Source organism: Pleuronectes platessa, chromosome 24 (genome assembly GCF_947347685.1).
Source record: "Pleuronectes platessa chromosome 24, fPlePla1.1, whole genome shotgun sequence".
NCBI lineage: Eukaryota > Metazoa > Chordata > Actinopteri > Pleuronectiformes > Pleuronectidae > Pleuronectes > Pleuronectes platessa.
Genome location: NC_070649.1, coordinates 831,608 through 848,983, shown reverse-complemented (window position 1 = coordinate 848,983; position 17,376 = coordinate 831,608). Strand labels below are relative to the sequence as shown.

At 49.5% G+C, this 17,376-nt stretch overlaps 3 protein-coding genes across 3 annotated transcripts; all 3 read left to right on the top strand.

Annotated features, from left to right (window-relative positions):
• Positions 1 to 203: 203 nt before the first annotated feature.
• dusp27 (dual specificity phosphatase 27) lies at positions 204 to 5,817 on the top strand. Its single transcript, XM_053417111.1, has 5 exons — positions 204 to 319; positions 400 to 518; positions 1,963 to 2,194; positions 2,347 to 2,564; positions 2,646 to 5,817. Exons 1-5 carry the CDS (start codon positions 204 to 206, stop codon positions 5,420 to 5,422), a joined length of 3,462 nt encoding a protein of 1,153 aa, XP_053273086.1. The 3' UTR covers positions 5,423 to 5,817.
• Positions 5,818 to 10,835: 5,018 nt separating this feature from the next.
• Positions 10,836 to 15,305, top strand: LOC128430956 (zinc finger protein 513). Its single transcript, XM_053417110.1, has 5 exons — positions 10,836 to 10,927; positions 12,523 to 12,645; positions 12,756 to 13,388; positions 13,824 to 14,017; positions 14,104 to 15,305. Exons 1-5 carry the CDS (start codon positions 10,888 to 10,890, stop codon positions 14,713 to 14,715), a joined length of 1,602 nt encoding a protein of 533 aa, XP_053273085.1. The 5' UTR covers positions 10,836 to 10,887; the 3' UTR covers positions 14,716 to 15,305.
• A 373-nt stretch (positions 15,306 to 15,678) lies between these two features.
• On the top strand, positions 15,679 to 17,239 carry plaat1l (phospholipase A and acyltransferase 1-like). The gene is made up of 5 exons (XM_053417109.1): positions 15,679 to 15,838; positions 16,274 to 16,403; positions 16,519 to 16,607; positions 16,724 to 16,888; positions 17,003 to 17,239. Exons 1-5 carry the CDS (start codon positions 15,830 to 15,832, stop codon positions 17,066 to 17,068), a joined length of 459 nt encoding a protein of 152 aa, XP_053273084.1. The 5' UTR covers positions 15,679 to 15,829; the 3' UTR covers positions 17,069 to 17,239.
• Positions 17,240 to 17,376: the final 137 nt, after the last annotated feature.

The window sequence follows — 17,376 nt, the reverse complement described above, 5'->3', positions numbered from 1 at the left end:
ACATTGTGTTGTTGTTGTCGCTCGGCAGGTTTGTGTTACCTGAGTTAGAGTTTAGACTTTGAGAAACCAGGATTAATCTGAGGTCAAAGGTCACAGACTCTTCATCTGACCCAGACACAAACACAGACCTGCTCTTCATCGTTTTCCATCGTCTTCCTCAGAGATCCGGTCTCACCAGCAGGAAGAGAGGGATCTTCGGTGCCATGGAGTCGACCAATGAGAGCGAGGAGCACGGGGACCAGGCGGTTCCTGATGAGGACGAGGAGGAGCGGAGCGTCAGAGGAGTCCAGTCCCACTACCTCCGCTGCCCCTCCCCCAGGTTCGAGACCAGCCCCATGATTGGTTTGACTTTAAAAACAAAGTGAGCTTCTCATGATCTTTTCTTTCTCCTCCTCTCAGTTTCTCCATGATGTCCGACTCCAGGTTCTCGGCCATCTCCGGCTCGGACGCTGCGAGCATCTTCATGGAGCCCATCCACCTGTCGTCGGCCATCGCTGCCAAGCAGATCATCAACGAGGGTGAGACGAGGAACAGACACGAGCTTCTGTTCTAACACAGTCAGAGAAACAGGAACAGTTTGAATTATTCATCGATTATCATCAGGCTTTAAAATGTCAAAAATAATGAGAAATGTCCACAAGCTGCAGCAGCAAATTGTTTCCATGACTCATCGTTTATTAACCCGACACCAGCATGAACCTTTCTGATACGACTTCTGATCAGAAGCTGTAACACAACGACACACATTCTATTCCCTGAGTTCTGGTTCTGTGTAAGAAGCAGGGATCAGATCAGGTCAGACTTCTGATTCATCTCCTCGCTCCTCATTCCAACACACGATTCCCTCCTCCTCCTCCTCCTCCTCCGACTCTAATGTGGTCAAATCCTCCTCCAGTGCTGTGAGTCCACGTCTCGTCCCTGCAGCTCGTTAGAGGACGGACACACCGAGACGTTTGTCACTGAGCGAGCGGCGTCGAGCTGATTGAGGGAATTAGCCTGAACGAGTGGTGGAGCAGCTCCGGCCTCAGATCCCTCCTCAGACATTATGTCCCATTAGCTGCAGCTTAATGGACGACACATGTTTCATCTGCATGGACATGAATTCATTCAGCAGCTGCTGATTCTCCACCACGTGTAGTTTCATGGTTTTCACAGGGACGGACACACGCACAGCAGCGTCTCCATTATGTTTTAAAGACGGAGGGATACCTGCTCCGATCCCTTCCACCCCCCGTGGGAGTAAGAGCCGTGAGCCTCCATGTGGTGTAACGTCAGCGCCACAGAGAGCGAGCTTCATTCTGAGGGTTTAGTCAGACAGCAGGTTTCACTGCAATCACACCGGATAAGGATCATCTTCAACAACACTGTCGTTAGATTCCAGCTCAGAGTAAATCGTCTGAGTGAAAACCAAAAGGTCAGGATTTCAATCTCAAACCGTCACGCACAGAAACCAGTTTCATTGTTCTGATCGTCCAGGAAGTCAGAAGTCACGATGCACTCGATCCAGGACAGATTAAAACACCGAAAATCAAACCTGTTCGGAAAACTGAGCGTGCTGTCGTGATGAGAGGAGGAGGAGGAGGAGGAGGAGGAGGAAGAGGAGGAGGAAGAGGAGGAGGAGGAAGAGGAGGAGGAGGAGCGGAAGCAGGAGGAGGAGCAGGAGGAAACGCATATATTGTCAAATAACTAATTAAAACCAAACCGATCAGAAACACTTGAACAAACAAAAGTGTCATGAGATCGACCTAAAATTAAAACAACCTTTTAGTGACTTAAGTTTGCACCACGTCCCCTCTGCTAACATGGAGGAGGTATGGCTTATGACCTATACTGCTGCCAACCACCAGGGGGCGGTGGAGACACTTTGGCTTGTCCCAGAATCCTCCTGTTTCTCTCGTTCTGACTGTTTTTAAATTCTTTGACTTTCCGCCATGTTAACAAACTTTGTCTCCTCCTCCTCAGAGCTGCCCCCTCGTGGCGTCCGCACCGAGTCCGTCCCCGAGTCCATGCTGGAGACGGCCGAGCAGCTGATGGTGGAGGACCTTTACAACCGGGTCAAGGACATGATCGACGACCGCAGCCCCTACAACACGCCCTGCGTGCTGGACATCCAGAGGGCCATGGTCGGGGACCGCCTGGAGGCGCCGGTCAACCAGGTGGACGAGGTGTGGCCCAACGTCTTCATCGCCGAGAAGTGAGTGTTCGCACACAACAGCGCCACTGTCTGGTAGAAGCTGTGCGCTGCACCAGACGTCCATTTAACAGTCTCAACGCACTCGTTATTAAATCACAGCATTAAAACCCTCCTCACTTGTTTCCTCACTTAACTTTGTGTGTCTGTGTCAGATCCGTTGCAGTGAACAAAGCTCGTCTGAAGCGAATGGGCATCACCCACATCCTGAACACGGCCCACGGCACCGGCGTCTACACCGGAGACACCTTCTACACCGGCATGAACATCCAGTACATGGGCATCGAGGTGGACGACTTCCCCGACGCAGACATCTCGGTGCACTTCAGACCGACCGCAGAGTTCCTGGACGAGGCCCTGCTGACGCACAAAGGTGAGGGGGGGGGGGGGTCTGATCGAACGCATCCTGGCCTCGAAGTATCGATCAAATTGTAAAGACTGTTTCTCTGTGCAGGAAAGGTTCTGGTTGTTTCCATGATGGGCGCCAGTCGCCCTGCCGTCCTGGTGGCGTCCTACCTGATGATATTCCATCACATGAGCATCATGGAGGCCCTGATGTCCATCAGGAAGAAACGCCCCATCAACCCCAACGAAGGCTTCCTGAAGCAGCTGCGAGAGCTGAACGAGAACCTGATGGAGGAGCGCGACGACGACGATGACACGCTCAGCCAATGCTCTGTGGTCGACGCCCACACCCGGAATCACCTCTTCGGCGACGGGGGGGACGATGACGACTACGATACGGATAAGGAAGAGGAGCAGAGTATGATCCAGGTGAAAGCCAACTCCATCATGATGGAGGAGGAGGAGGACGGAGAGAGTGTGATGAGCAGCGTCGCTTCGTCTTCCGCCGCCGCCGCCCTCAGGAGTGGACTGATCGGGACACAGACTGGTCCGGACAGCCAGGGATCAACCTCCGAGGGGATCGTCCTCCCCGAGCAGGACGCCGATGAAGACGAGGACGAAGATGGCCTCGACGGTATGATCCGCGAGTGGCAGCGGAGAAACGACAAGTATCAAAGTGAGGATTGGTTGGAGGCGCAGCTGAACAGCGAGTGTGAAGATGGAGAATCTCTTCTAGGAGGCCTGAAGAGGACGAAGGACGGAGCAGACGCCGATGTGGACAGCGTCACCAGTGAGGACGTACGAGCGGTGAAAGAGCGGCTGAAGCGCCGCGGCCGTCGCCCGCCTTCTGACGCCATGTCCACCTCCAGCAGCATGAGTTACTCTGATCTCTGGAATCAGAGGCTGAGAGAAATCGAGGAACAAGCCGCCACTCGTTACCGCAAGAGAGAGGAGGACGAAAGCAGCGAGAGCACCGCCACAGAGGGAGGAGGAGGAGGAGGGAAGACGAAGATTGACAACGAAGTGCAGAGCATCCTCTCCGACTCCAGCTCCATGTACAACTTCTGCCACAACAACAAGGAGAAGCTGACGCCTCTGGAGCGTTGGCGCGTCAAGAGGATCCAGTTCGGCTGGAACAAGAAAGATCACGAGGATGGAGAGAAGAGTTCGGTCGGAGGCGGAGAAAACGGCGAGGGAGAGGTGAAGACCCCGTCTTTCCAAGACGTCAACCTGACGGCGTATCAGGCGTGGAAGCTGAGGCAGCAGAAGCGTCTTGGCGAGGAGAACACGGATGAGATTCTGGAGATGAGTCGAGGTGAGGACTCTGCCACGATCAAACGGAGGCAGAGACGGGAGGAGATCCTGGAGCGTTCGAAGAAGACGTTAGAAGAGAGTCAGTCCATGTGTGGCTGGGAGACGGAGAGCTGCGTCAGCGGAGGTACGATTCCCCTGTCGGCCTTCTGGGCCGGAGCCGGCGTCACCGGCTCGCCCAGCGTCGCCAACGATGACACCATGTCCATGCTCAGCGGCAGGTCGTCAGTCATATCCTCAGTCTCACAAGCTCGCAGCACAAGGTCGGCCCAGTCCGCAGGTGCTCTTCATCCTCCTGTTCCCCCCATCCTGCCAGTTCCCACCATGCTGGGGCCGGGAGGTGAACCGATGGTCAACCTGGCGAGCATCCAGAACTGGATCGCCAACGTCGTATCTGAAACGATCCAACAGAAGCAGAATGAGATGAGCCTGCCGCCTCCATCCCGAGCAGGATCGGAGTTCGGCTTTGGACAAGGTGCAGGGAGTGTGATCTCCGGCCGTGGACGCGATGATGACAAGGCGTCCTTGTTGAGCGGCGCGCCCTACTCCAGCTCTCTGTACCAGGGTCGTGGCAAGGCGGCGGCGTCGGTGCTCTCAGGTGGCGGGTCGAGCAGCATCTCAGGTCTCAGCGGTAGAGGTTCGGCATTCAGCTCAACCCTCGGCTCCAACCTGGGCTCAAAGAAAAACAAGATCACCACCACCAGCGTCCCACTCTACAGCCTCTTCCAGGACCAGGTCGACCTGGGGAAACTGGACGCCATGGACAAGGAGATCAAGTCTGAGATGAGGGGCAAGATGGCGACCTACGAGAAGAAGAAGATCCTGGAGGACAACAGGCGCAGCACTTTGTACAAGAAGAAGAAACCAAAGGAGGATGAAGATGAGGAAGAGGAGAGTAAGAGGAGGGAGGAGGAGTTCCTGGAGGAGGCAAAGAAACCGGAGAAACCTACGAGGACGTACGGTTTGTCTGGATGTCTGAATCTCAAGACGGCTCTGGAGAAAGATAAGAACACCAGCATCGACGACTGGCTGAAAAGCGTCCGACCTCCTCCTGGGAAAACGGCGTCAGTAGCAGAAGCTGGTCCGTCGGAGGATCCGTACGACGACCTGGACGCCTCCGCCTCTGAGTTTGAATTCTCGAGCCGCAGGGCGTCCTACGCTGTTGACGAGGAAGACGAGGAGACGTACAGCTCCAGATACAGATCCAGGTTACGCGCCGACCTGTCGAGCGAAGACACAGAATTCTCCTGCAACGGTTACAGCCAGCGCCGGGCGGGGGGGTCGTACAGGGACGAGAGCGCCGAGGGGACGGAGAGCTACGCCGACCTTTCCACCAAAAGGAAGTTCGGGCACCGTTCTGAACTTGAGAGCAGCGTGACCGAAGCGAGGACCAGTAGAAGAGTGCAAGCCAAGGACACTGCTGGTGAAGAGGAGGAGGACGATATCGCCACCTTCATCGCTCAAACCAGGCAAAGGGTCCGAGCCCGAGCGGCCGCGGAGGCCGAGGACGACGAGGTGCTCGTGGCTTGGCGAGCGCAGCAGGAAGCCAAGTCACAAAGTCGGAGGGACTCATGAAATAAATAAAAATGGACGACACGACAGTGAAGCCGAAGCTCGAGGATCAAGATGGCGCTGCCCGGAACTGGGATATGTGTAGATGCATCGTCCATCTTGTTTTCTCCAGTCCATCCAACATCTTTCATTGACTCAAAATGTTTTAAAAGTGTGAAATTATCTAAAAACTAACTTTAGGAAAGAGTTGAAGAACTTGAAATGTTCTAGAAACCTCCGTAGAGCAGAACTAATTCACATCCGTAACAAACATGAGCACCTTTACCTTTTGATCATGCATCAAAATGTTGTTTAAAATAATGTCCAGAGCCTGTTTTATTAATAATAACTGAACATAGAAAATCCTGTTTGTAATGTTACATTATTTTATTATTGAAATAAATATTCAGATAAATGTCGAGTTGTGGATTTTTCCTTGAATTGTTGGTTTTTCTCATGAACTTCAAAATAAATAAAAATCGGTTAATAAATTCAGAAATAAACAACTTCAATGAAGAATTGAAATAAAGAAATTAAGTATGTTTGCAGTTATATAACGTTGGGAATTTCCTTGAATGTCTGAAACTTAATAACTCCACACTGGTTTCTGTAATCTAGTAAATACTTGTTCCTGGAAAAGGATAAAGATTGAGTTGTGACCCTCTGAATTACATAACTTTATTCTCCAGAGCTCTGAACATCATCTGAATTCCCGAGGAGAATTTGTGGGAATTTCATAATCTAACGAATCTGAGGTTGAGACTCGTGTTTTTCTGTTTCCTGGAATAAACGGCTCCTCATTGGCTCTGGTGGGAGGACTCTTCATATCGAGATGGCCTGTGTGTTTATAGACAGTTAGTGTATTTCAGATGTTGTAGCGCCTCCCAGTGGAGGGACAGAGTATTGCTTCTCATATCTTCTGACCTGAAATTGAAAGGTCTACTTCTCTTTAACAATTAAACCAGCTATTACTCATTTTAATTGAGCTGTCTCACCCCAGGTGTGTGATACAGAGGCTTGTGTGTGTGGAGGCTGAATGCTGACGTGTGAGTTCACAGCAGCTTATTGTGCAGCTGTACATTCCTCAGGGATAAACCACCGAGAGAATGTTGATCTTCAAACTATTCAAACAGAGAAAAGCCTCGGCCATTAGAAATCTAACTGTGATAACTCTGATATGAACTATTTTTTAAATATATAAACTTGAGGACTTGTTTAACCCATAAGGCTTAAAAAACCTAAGATATATCAGTATTGATATTTTAAGTCATTTTCATTTATTTTAAAATATGCCAAAGACGTGTGTGATGAAATGTAGTTTTTGTTATTTGAGTTATGTGAGTTTCTTTTCAGTAAAGCAGGATCTCTTTGTTAGTGTGTGTGTTGTTTCTCTCCAGTGAAGCGAAGGAGAACGTGAGATCCCACCTGGGAGATTAAAGTCTTACACAAACATCCATGAGGCTGAAAACCTCCAGGTCACCGGACTGAGAAGTGACGCGTGCTGCTGGTTTCTGCCGATCAGCTTTTACCAAATCCTTCCCTGGGTGAGTGTGAAGGTTTTCACTTCACACACAAGAGGTTTGATATTTTCAACAAAGCGAGAAGTTGAAGCAGAGAAGAAGAAACGGTTCGGGCTCAGGATGGCGAGCTGGTGGACGCCTGCTGACCTTCTGGACCTGGAGGAGAACTCCATCGTTTCTCGGGTGATTCAGGCCGTCGGGCTGTTTGGAGACATTCTGTCTTTAGAGGACACGATGGAGCCCATGTTGTCTTCGGTCCAACGAGGGGACGCAGTCAGGGAGGGGCCTGATGAAAATGAGGATGACGGGGCTGCAGCATCAGACGAGGAAGAGCTGATAGAAAGTGTCCAAGGAGATGAAGAGGATGATAAACATGAGAGCAAGGAAGAAAAGAAGGATGAGGATTTGCAAAGAGGAGGGAAAGTGGAGGAACAAGGAGGAGACGAAGGACACACACATGAGGAGGAGGAAACGCAAGGAGAGGTGAAGACAAAAGAGGAGGAGGAGCCTGGGGACAAAGAAGAAAAGGATGAGGGATGTGTAGAAGAAGAAAGAGAGGATCAAAAAGAGAAGGAAGAGGTGGAGTGTGAGAAAGAGAACAACCACGAGGGGAAAGGAAACTGTAAAGATGAGGTGGAGGAAGAACTGAGGGAGAAAGAAAAGGAAGAAGAGGCAGAAGTTGAGGAAGAAAGAAATGAAGAGAAGCCTGAAGGACAACAAGAAGAAGAAAGAAGGGAGGACGTCCACACTGAGGAAGAGGAAAGGAGGATAGAGAGTGGGGATGAAGAAGAAGAGCTGGAGAAAAATGAAGAACCGAGGCAGACAGGGAAGGAAGAGGAGGATGAGGTGATAAAGGAAGACAGTTGGGATGATGGAGAAGAGAAAGAGATGGATAGACATGAGGAAGAGGAGGCTGAGGTAAGAGAAGAACAGATGGAGGGAGAGGAAACAGAAGAAAAAGAGGTGATGAGGGAAGAAAGTACAGACGACAGAGTGGAGGGAGAAAAGGAGGAAGAGGAGGTGGATGGAAGAAAAGAAGAAAACAATGAGACAGTGGATGAAGATGAGGAAGATTCAGAGGAGAAAGAAAAGACAAGAGAGATACATCACACTGAAAAAGAAGAAGAGATGGAGGAAGAAGATGAAGAGGAAGCAGTGAAAGTAAATAAACAACCAGATGGTGGAGGAGAAGAAAATGTTGCTGAAGAAGAGGAGGAAGAAGAGGCTGAAGAAGAAGAGGAGGAGAAAGAAGAGGTGAAGACTGCATCAGACCAAGAGGAAAATACAGAAAAAGAAAATCAGCTGAATGAGGAAACAACTGATAAAGAAATAAAACACCCTGAAGAGTCAGATTCATCATCTTCATCATCTTCATCACTCGGCTCCACTGAAACACTGAGTCATGATGGAGTGAGACCAGAGAACGAGAGGAGGGAGGGAGAGACAGACTCTGGCAGACAGAACAGTGAGGACGTTTGTCTCACATCACCGGACAGGGACAAAGACTCTGAGGAGGTTTCACTGAGCAGCTCCGACGCTTGGACCCAATCTGCAGAGACGAGTCTTCATCCTGAGGACACTCGACTGGACCTGAGACAGACAGCAGAGACGAGTCTTCATCCTGAGGACACCCGACTGGACCTGAGACAGACAGCAGAGACGTCCCCAGCAGAGACGTCCCCTGAACCACTCACAGGTCAGTTCCTGATTCCTACTCTGAGCTCCATCTCAAATGAAACTGTGTTCAGACGTGTTCCTCAAACGTTCTGGAGGTTTTCCTGTGACATGTCAGAGTGAGACACCAGCAGGACAATGTGTGGAAGCGTCCCAGTGAGCGAGTGGACGTGTTGATGAGGTTTCTAACACGTGACGGACGTGAAACTGGAAGAACACAAAGATCTCAGGATGAGGACGAAGACGTCAACTTGTAAAGACGAGGAGATTCCAGATCTTCTGGTGATGAGGGCCGACGCCGGTGTGGACGAGCTGTAAACAACAACACTGATCTTTCCACAGCAGAGTTTATAAATCATGCCCCGCCCCCTGCTGCTCCACAGGCTCCGCCTTCCTTTACGTCTAAAATGTTGTTTCTGCTGTGAGAGCTTTGTTTAGTTTTACAGTGAAGAGACGAGGTTATGTAACTGCAGCTATGATTGGCTGGAAGATTCCGGTCAGAGAGTTCATTCATTAAAATGTAATTAAAATTCCACAGTGATGACATCATCCACACACAGGAGAGCAGCAGGCGTCCGCTGATGAAACAAGTGATTGACACCAGGGTGGACATGAAGGTCACATGATGATGTTTGTGTTTCCAGATCAAGAGGCTTCAGATCTGAAGCTGGAGAACAACGTGACTGTGATGGACGCTGCTCCTCAGGCGTCTGTGGAAACCGGACCTGAGAGCAACAAGCTGGGTCAGAACCAGAACCCGGCGATGGAAGCGAAGGAGGGCGAGGGAGCCAAAGAGGTCGGAGGTCAGAACTCCCCGGATATGAACGGAGAGGCGGACGACAAGAAGAGCGGCAGCCGGCAGCCATCGAAGTACAAGACCGTGTCGTACCGGAGGATCCGCCGAGGAAACACCAAACAGAGGATCGACGAGTTCGAGTCCATGATGAACTTCTGATCGTCCCAAACGTTTAGATCCAAGTTGCTTTTCATCTTCCTGTACGTTTCAATGATGATTGAACGAATAGAGAACGAGAACCCAGGATAGAGCCTTGTGGTACTCCAGTTTTAATTATGTTATTAGTCCTCTATCATAAACACAATGACACACTAATTACAGAAGAAAATGACACGTGTGTAGTTGATTTATATATTTTCTTTTTGTTGTAAACTTCCCAGTTACTATTGTGTTATATTTATAGTCATATTTAATGATATTAAAGCAGCTTACAAAGCATCATACAGAACAGTTTTGTGTTTTTATTTTCAAAAACTATTTGAGTTAATTCACAATCTACAAATAAAATAATACAATCTCCATTGTGCTTATGTTAATATTTCAATGCACAATATTGTATACATGAACATGTTACTCTTATTTTACTCTATTATCTTTTGAAAATAGCTTTTAAATGAATATAAATAATTATTCTAAATTATATCTAAAAATGTGTATTATATGTTGTTCGTAGTTTATTATAAATAATGCTGTGTACATTCTTCAAGTTGCTCTTTGCCTCTGAATATTGGACAGATTATAGCCACATATAAATGTAAATCATAACAGTAATAAATACGTTTTTATTTGTGAATCTGTGGGTTTAAAGTTAGATTTTAAAGAAGACAAATCGTCCCTTTTGATTTGAAAACACTACAAGTCCCAGGGTGCTGTGCGGCAGGCCGTGACGTCACCAGGAGCCCGGACCCGGCGTGTAGCAGCAACAAAAGATTGTTTTTAAAAGCTCGAGCGACGTTTCCTCCGGAACCGACAGGATTCCACCGGTTTCATCACAGGTGCGTTGACCGGACAACCGACGGCTACCGACAGGAAGCACGTGACCGCGCTGAAGCTCCAACTGCGGCTCGGTTTCCTATGTTTAACTTAGCCGGCTAGCTAGCCTGCTAGCAAGATGGCCCCGGCTAATTTCTGCGAAACAATAACAAAGACCGAACCGTAGCGTGGCTTTAAAGTGGTTTAAGTGGGCGTGACGTGATTTAAACTCTGAACGCAGCCGGAAGTGCTCGTGTTGTGTAGTTTATTGCGTGTTAAAGCAGGTTTATTGTGTGTTAATGGTTGCTGCGCTCCGTGTGCACTCTGCTCCAGGGAGTAGTCGGCCGCGATGACACCCCCGCTGTCCGCCGGAGGAAGAGGAAGAGGAAGGAGGTGATGATGATGCCTCTCAGTTAGCTGGCTGCCGGGCTGACTGACGGACCGAGGCACCGCACCGGGCCCCGCACACCGAGAGGCGTCTCGCCCCGCAGGCCCCGCACGACCCGGGCCGCACACAGCCGAGGAGGATGCCGCGGAGGAAGCAGTCCAACCCGCAGCCGGTGAAACGTGAGTGTGTGTTTGTGTGTGTGTGTGTGTGTGTCCTCCAGCTGTGTGCGGCTGGATCACGTGTCTGTGGGCTCCACCATGGAGCCTTGAGTTTGAGGAAGTGTCTCTTTCTCTCTCTTTCTGTCTGTCTCTATGTCTCTCTCTTTTTCTGTCTGTCTCTCTCTCTGTGTCTCTCTCTTTCTGTCTTTCTCTCTCTGTCTCTTTTCTCGTGGTCACTCCACTCCTCCACCAGCGGCTCTTGGAACAGCCGGGGGAAGTTGTGTGACCGGTTGAACGCGTCCCCGGCCTCTTCCTCATTGTCTGTGAGAGAGGAAGACTGCTGTGTGTGTTATCTCATCCTGACTGACTCTCCACTTCCTCTCTTCCTCTTCACAGGCCTGTACCTGACCCCCTCTCCCCCCCTCCTCCTTTCCTTCCCCTCTTTCTTCCTTCGCTTCCTGTCTCACATTCATCGGCTGTGTTTTCACTTCTGTCACGAGTGCGTTGGTTCAAATCCCAGTTTGAGCTCGTGGCTCTGTTGAAACCAGGAGAACCTGCAGCTCCACAGAACACATGATGTCATGTGACACTCAGACCTGGCTGGTGTTAATGATTGACAGGAGGTGCCTGGTGAGCTGCCACCACATCTCACCACGTTAGAGACAGAGACTTCCTGGATCCGCCCATTCATCCAGAACCAGAACTCCACCGGCTCTTCTTTGGGTCTTTCTCAACGTCTCAGTCAGATCAGTGGTTACTGGGCAGAGCTCGTTCTACTCGTTACATCCGTACAGTAACAAAGAGACACACACACACACACAGACACACACACACAGACACACACAGTAAACGTAAACAAAGCTCTGGAACAGAAGTCACGTCTCCGTCAGGCTGCTGCTGCTTCAGATTAACGACTACTGACAAAACACTCTGGTGACCTTCGCTCTGTGATGTGCCTGAACGCACCTTCAACTAAGTGTTGGGGGGGGGGGGGGACTTGATGACTGACCAGTTGTGTCGTGTGTGTTTGTGTTGTGGGTTCTTCAGAGACACTTTCTTTGATGTGAAAAGCTCGAGCAGCTTTTTAAGCTCAGTAAATATCTGTCGTGTTTCTCATCCTTTCTTTCACTTCTCCTCCCTTTCCTGACTCAGTCGGCCTCGTTCCTCCTCCTCCTCCTCTTCCTCTGCACTTATCTCATCCTCACTGATTTCCTCTGCTTCCTCTCCACCTCCTCCTCCTCCTCTTCTTCTTTACTCCCCCTCAGCACGAATCCTTAAACCGTGAAACCACTTTTTCCATCTCAACACTCCCACGATTCCAGTTCTGTCAGAAGAGAAAGAAGCAGCAACAATTAAATTCAATAAAACATTTCAAAAGATGTTTTTCTTGATGTCTTAAGCTTTTATGAACATTTCTAGTTGATCAGCAATGAAAATAATTGTGTGAATTAACTCTGACTGTAATTTGTTGTACTTGAAGCAGACTCACAGTAATTTTATTTGAGTTTTATTCTGTGTGATAAACAGGACCTTCCCTCTGGGTTCATTGTAATTTAGGTAAAGTGTTTGAAAGTGTTTATCATGAAGTGTGTGTTTGTGTGTCTGTGTGCGTTCAGTGGAGTCGGAGGATGGGGCTGTGGTGTGTGAGCCGAGCTGCCTGGTGCTGGAGAGCGACTTCCTGCTGAGCGGAGATCTGGAGTTCGGAGACTCTGAGATCATGGGGCTGGAAAGAGACACTGGTGAGACACACACACACAAACAGACACACACACTCTGTTGATGGACAGCTCTGCACCAGCCTTGATGGACAGTGGGCGCCTGGTGACCTGTGGTGTGTGTCCCTCCTCAGGTATGACGGTGTTCTCTCTGAGCGTGGAGGACGACCCCTCCGCCCCGGCCGACTCCTTCCCAGCGTTCCTCTCCTGTAGGGGGTGTGGTCAGCTGCTGGGAGACACGCCCCTGGGGGCCGGATTGGATCTCGGCGTGGGTCTGGACCTGGGGGTGGAGCTTTACTGCCTGAGCTGCGAGGAAGGCGTCCACCACGCGGCGTCCATCGACTCGTCCCCGGTGTCCAACCTGCTGGACGCCTCCATCGGCGGGCGCTCTGACAGGAAGAGGAGGAGCCTCGGTAAGACGGACGCCACGGGCGACGTCCCGGCGAAGCTGTACTCGTGCTCGCTCTGCAGCTTCACCACCCGTTACTCCAACCACCTGAAGCGCCACATGAAGACCCACGACGGCCAGAAGCCGTACCACTGCCCCGTCTGCCCCTACGCCTCCGCCCAGCTGGTCAACCTGCAGCGCCACGCCCGCACCCACACCGGGGAGAAGCCGTACCGCTGCCTCACCTGCAGCTACGCCTGCAGCTCCCTGGGCAACCTGCGGAGGCACCAGCGCATGCACACGCAGGAGAGGCCTCAGAGGAGAGAGAAGGAGAAACGACGAGGGAGGCGGAAAAAGAAGAACGCTCAAACTGAAGAAGGTGAAAGGTTCAACTTTACTTAGAAGCTTTTTGAACAGATGACGACAGGATCCTGCAAAATAAATGTTTTAATATTAATATATCGATTCTTAATGTATGATCTGTCTGAAGATAAACGTCATGAACACATTTAAACAGTTAAAGTAGAAAAGAGGAAACGACAAGTTGAAAACGAAAGACTTGAAGAAATGAGGAAGAGAAATTTCCTGGTCGACTGATTATCGACCTGAAACTGAGCTGAGATGAGGAACATTCAGACACAACTTCAGCTCAGAGTGAAACAAGAAAGTGTGAATAAGAACCTGAGGAGTTGATTTACTGTGTGATATTTGAAATAATGTGAGATTTAGATGAAAGACACGTGTCTTGTTAATGTTTAAAGATCAAAGCAGCCTGATTAAAGCTGATCTCCTGATGAACGTCTTCTTGTTGCAGTGGTGTCGGACCTGACGCTGCGGGTGTCCCAGGACTCGGGGTTCCTCCACACGCTGGGGGCCCTGGGCTCCCCCTCGGCCCCGCTGCCGGTCCTTCTCTTCCCCCTCTGCTGCCGGCTGTGTGGCCTCACCCTGGAGGAGGCCGACCTGGACGGGGACAAGGGGGACGGCGAGGGGGACGGGGACGGAGGACAGGTACTGCTTCTGTTTACAAAGATCCAACGTGTGCTCCAGTAGATTCGTGACCTTCCTCCTCTGACGCCTCTGCTCGTGTTCTTCAGGTGTGTCGGCGCTGCTCGCTGGACTCTCTGTCTAAAGATGGCTCCGCCCCCTGCGGCCCCCCCGAGTCCCGAGGATCCCGGCGAGGTCCGCGAGGCACCAAGCTGTACCGCTGCCCCCACTGCCCCTTCCTGTCCCACTACCCCAACCACCTGGCCCGCCACGCCCACACCCACTCCGAGGAGAAGCCCCACCGCTGCCCCCACTGCTCCTACACCTCCTCGCACCTCGACAACCTGAAGCGCCACATGCGCGTGCACACGGGCGAGAAGCCGTACCAGTGCCCGTCCTGCAGCTACGCCTGCGGCAACCTGGCCAACCTGCGGCGGCACGAGCGCATCCACTCGGGCGCCAAGCCCTTCCACTGCGGCGTCTGCGGCTACTCGTGCAACCAGAGCATGAACCTGAAGAGGCACATGCTGCGGCACACGGGCGAGAAGCCGTACGCCTGCGCCGAGTGCGACTACACAACCGGTCACTGGGACAACTACAAGCGGCACCAGAGGAAACACGGCCACAACACGGACAGCTGGGACAAGCACGCGCCCGTCAACGGCCTCAGCTGGAGCGGAGACGGACAGGAGAGCGAGAGTCAGGGACAGGAGCACAGCTAGAGACCAGTGTGTGTGTGTGTGTGTGTGTCTCTGTGTGTGTTTGTGTCTCTGTGTCTGTGTGTGTGTGTGTGGGTGTGTTGTGTAAACACTGGTGAACCTCCAGCTCAGGTTGGAGTTAATCTCAGGTGCCTTTGACAGACTGATGCTGCACTGACTTTATACAGGGGCATTACCGTGCACGTGTGAGTGTGTGTGTGTGTGTGGGTGTGTGCACGTGTGCAACCCACACACACTCACACGCACAATGCAGTGAAAAAAACTCCAGGTTTGAAACTTTTCTTCATTTCACAGAATCAACAAGAATCTGAACTGAAATCTTTATTTTTTGCTTCAGCAGATAAAATATATTTTAATAATGTGGATCTTCACGTTGGTGGATCTTCTTCTTCCGAGGAGCTGAAGTGGATTTAATATTTTCAGTTTTGTTGTCGTGTTTTTAAACCGACTGAGGTCAGTTTCCTCTTGTTGACAGATTCTGTCGCTTCTCGTTCAGGCTCAGAAATCTGCCTCGTTAAAAACATCTCAATGTGGAAACTGTGAATTTATCAGACTTAGAGATATTCAACATTAAAAACATTATATTTGACAAACTCTCTCTTTTCTTCTTTCGTTGTTATTGATGGTGATTTAATTGTGTGAAACTTCAGAAAATAAATATGAAACAGAACTCTGAGGGTTCTTTGTTCTTATATCTATCTGGATCAAATGACTCAGTAATGAGTTAAATGGATCTACTTCCTCTTTTCACCTCCCAGTGAAGGAAGCACCTGCGTCACGCCCAGAGGTGGAGGAGGGTGGAGGAGGGTGGAGGAGGCCGAGTGACCTTCTCTGCTCAGAGGTCAAAACATCTGGAGCACAAAGAGAGAAAGTGCAGGAGCGTCCCTGAGGAATCACTTCGACCTGCGACCTGCACCGACACACCTGCAGTGAAGATGTACACAACATCACAAAAACACAACTACAGATAGTGTGGGTGGGGAGGTGTGGGTGGAGGGGAGCAAGGGCAGTCGACTGTGACTGTGATAGACTGTATGTAAATCAGGTGGTGTCCCTGTGTGTGTCTGCATGTGTGTCTGTGTGAGTTTAATATCAGAAGCGACAAAGGACGACAATCATGGGTCTGGTGAGTGACATTTAAATCCAGATATAGGTTTTATAGTTTTATTTTAATTGATCAACTTGTGTTTGTGTTATTTATCATTTTGTGTAACCAGTGGTTTTATTCATGCTGGTAAATAAGTTCCTGATGTTTTAAAAGCAAGATGTGAAAAAAATCTTTAATTCATGAGAACGAGTGAAAAGTGACTCATTCAAACATGTAACGTGAGAAAAGAAAGATCTGAACCAGACTCCATCGACTTTTCATCTGATTTAACACTAAACAATAATGAGTTGCTGAACTCACTTGTGGATTATTAGAAAGAAGATTCTCCCACAGTTTAAAAGTCTCAAGTCTTAAAACAAATATAAATATATGAGAAATACCGGTTGAGTTAAACGTCTGTGTGATGAAACCTCGACGCCCTTCAGAGACTTTCTCTCTCTCTGTCGACCTCAGGATCATTCTCACCCTCAGCTGTTCCCTGGAGACATCGTGGAGTATCCCAGGAACAAGTACTTCTCTCACTTCGCCGTGTACTACGGGGAGAGGGACGGCGTTCCCTACGTGGCTCACCTCACATGTCGAGGTCGGGGAACAAACTTCAACCTTCACTTCATCTTTTTTATGTTGTTTACTAAGTTTTCAAATCGATAAACTTTACTTTTCAGGATTTTTAGAGTTGTTTTGTTTTTGTTTGTCAGATTCAGATGCGAAGCTGCCACTGTTTGGCCGAGCTCTGAGGTCAGAGGTCAAACTTGATCCTCTGGACATGCTGGGGAAGAAATACAAGGTAACACACACACACTGTAGACACTGAGGACACATGGTCAGATGTGTACTGTGAAAACAACACACACACACACACACAGGTGTAAAGTCCTCCTGCTCTTTGTCGTCATGTGACAGGTCAGCAACATGCTGGACGACTCGTTCCCGGCCCGAGACTTCCACACCGTGGTGAAGCCGGCCATCGACGACTTGATGGGTCGGGAGGTGACCTTTGACATCCTGTTCCACAACAGTGAGCACCAGGCCACGCTCCTCAGATACGGGGTGAAGAGGTCAGAGCAGGTCAGTGATGGTTCACTCTCGAATAGACCAGTAGCTTTATGAGACTTTAGACAGTTTTTCTGTATTTGTTGTCAAAGTTAAAGTTGATGTCTCATCTCTTTGTGTTTTCTCCAGATAGAGGTTATATATAAATACATCATGCCGTCCTGGAAGAAGCTGTTTCAGCACAAGAAACTGTGATGAGCTGCCTCGGCCACTGAGGGGCGCTGTGGTACACCAGAGCCATTTTATTACACCAATAGTATTTATGTTTGGAGTTGAAGGGATTTTAAGCTTTTGTAATATTCAACCCCGTGTTATTAATCATCGTTTTTACTTCTGACTTCTAATAAAACTTCCCTCTGAATCACATCTTCACCCTTGAGAAGTTTTATTAAAGTTTATTCTTGAAAATGTCCAGTTTTCTCTGATTGTTTTAAACATGTTATGTTACATTATGTTATATCATTTTCTGTAACTATGACACAATAGCCTTAAATTAGTTTTTT

Coding starts and splice junctions, on each gene's coding strand:
- plaat1l (XM_053417109.1), top strand. Junction 16,608..16,723: donor TGCTGGGGAAGAAATACAAG/GTAACACACACA, acceptor GTCATGTGACAG/GTCAGCAACATGCTGGACGA. Junction 16,889..17,002: donor GGGTGAAGAGGTCAGAGCAG/GTCAGTGATGGT, acceptor TGTTTTCTCCAG/ATAGAGGTTATATATAAATA.
- dusp27 (XM_053417111.1), top strand. CDS start 204: ATGGAGTCGACCAATGAGAGCGAGGAGCACGGGGACCAGGCGGTTCCT. Junction 519..1,962: donor CAAGCAGATCATCAACGAGG/GTGAGACGAGGA, acceptor CCTCCTCCTCAG/AGCTGCCCCCTCGTGGCGTC. Junction 2,565..2,645: donor GGCCCTGCTGACGCACAAAG/GTGAGGGGGGGG, acceptor TTCTCTGTGCAG/GAAAGGTTCTGGTTGTTTCC.
- LOC128430956 (XM_053417110.1), top strand. CDS start 10,888: ATGCCGCGGAGGAAGCAGTCCAACCCGCAGCCGGTGAAAC. Junction 12,646..12,755: donor GGGGCTGGAAAGAGACACTG/GTGAGACACACA, acceptor GTCCCTCCTCAG/GTATGACGGTGTTCTCTCTG. Junction 13,389..13,823: donor GAACGCTCAAACTGAAGAAG/GTGAAAGGTTCA, acceptor TTCTTGTTGCAG/TGGTGTCGGACCTGACGCTG.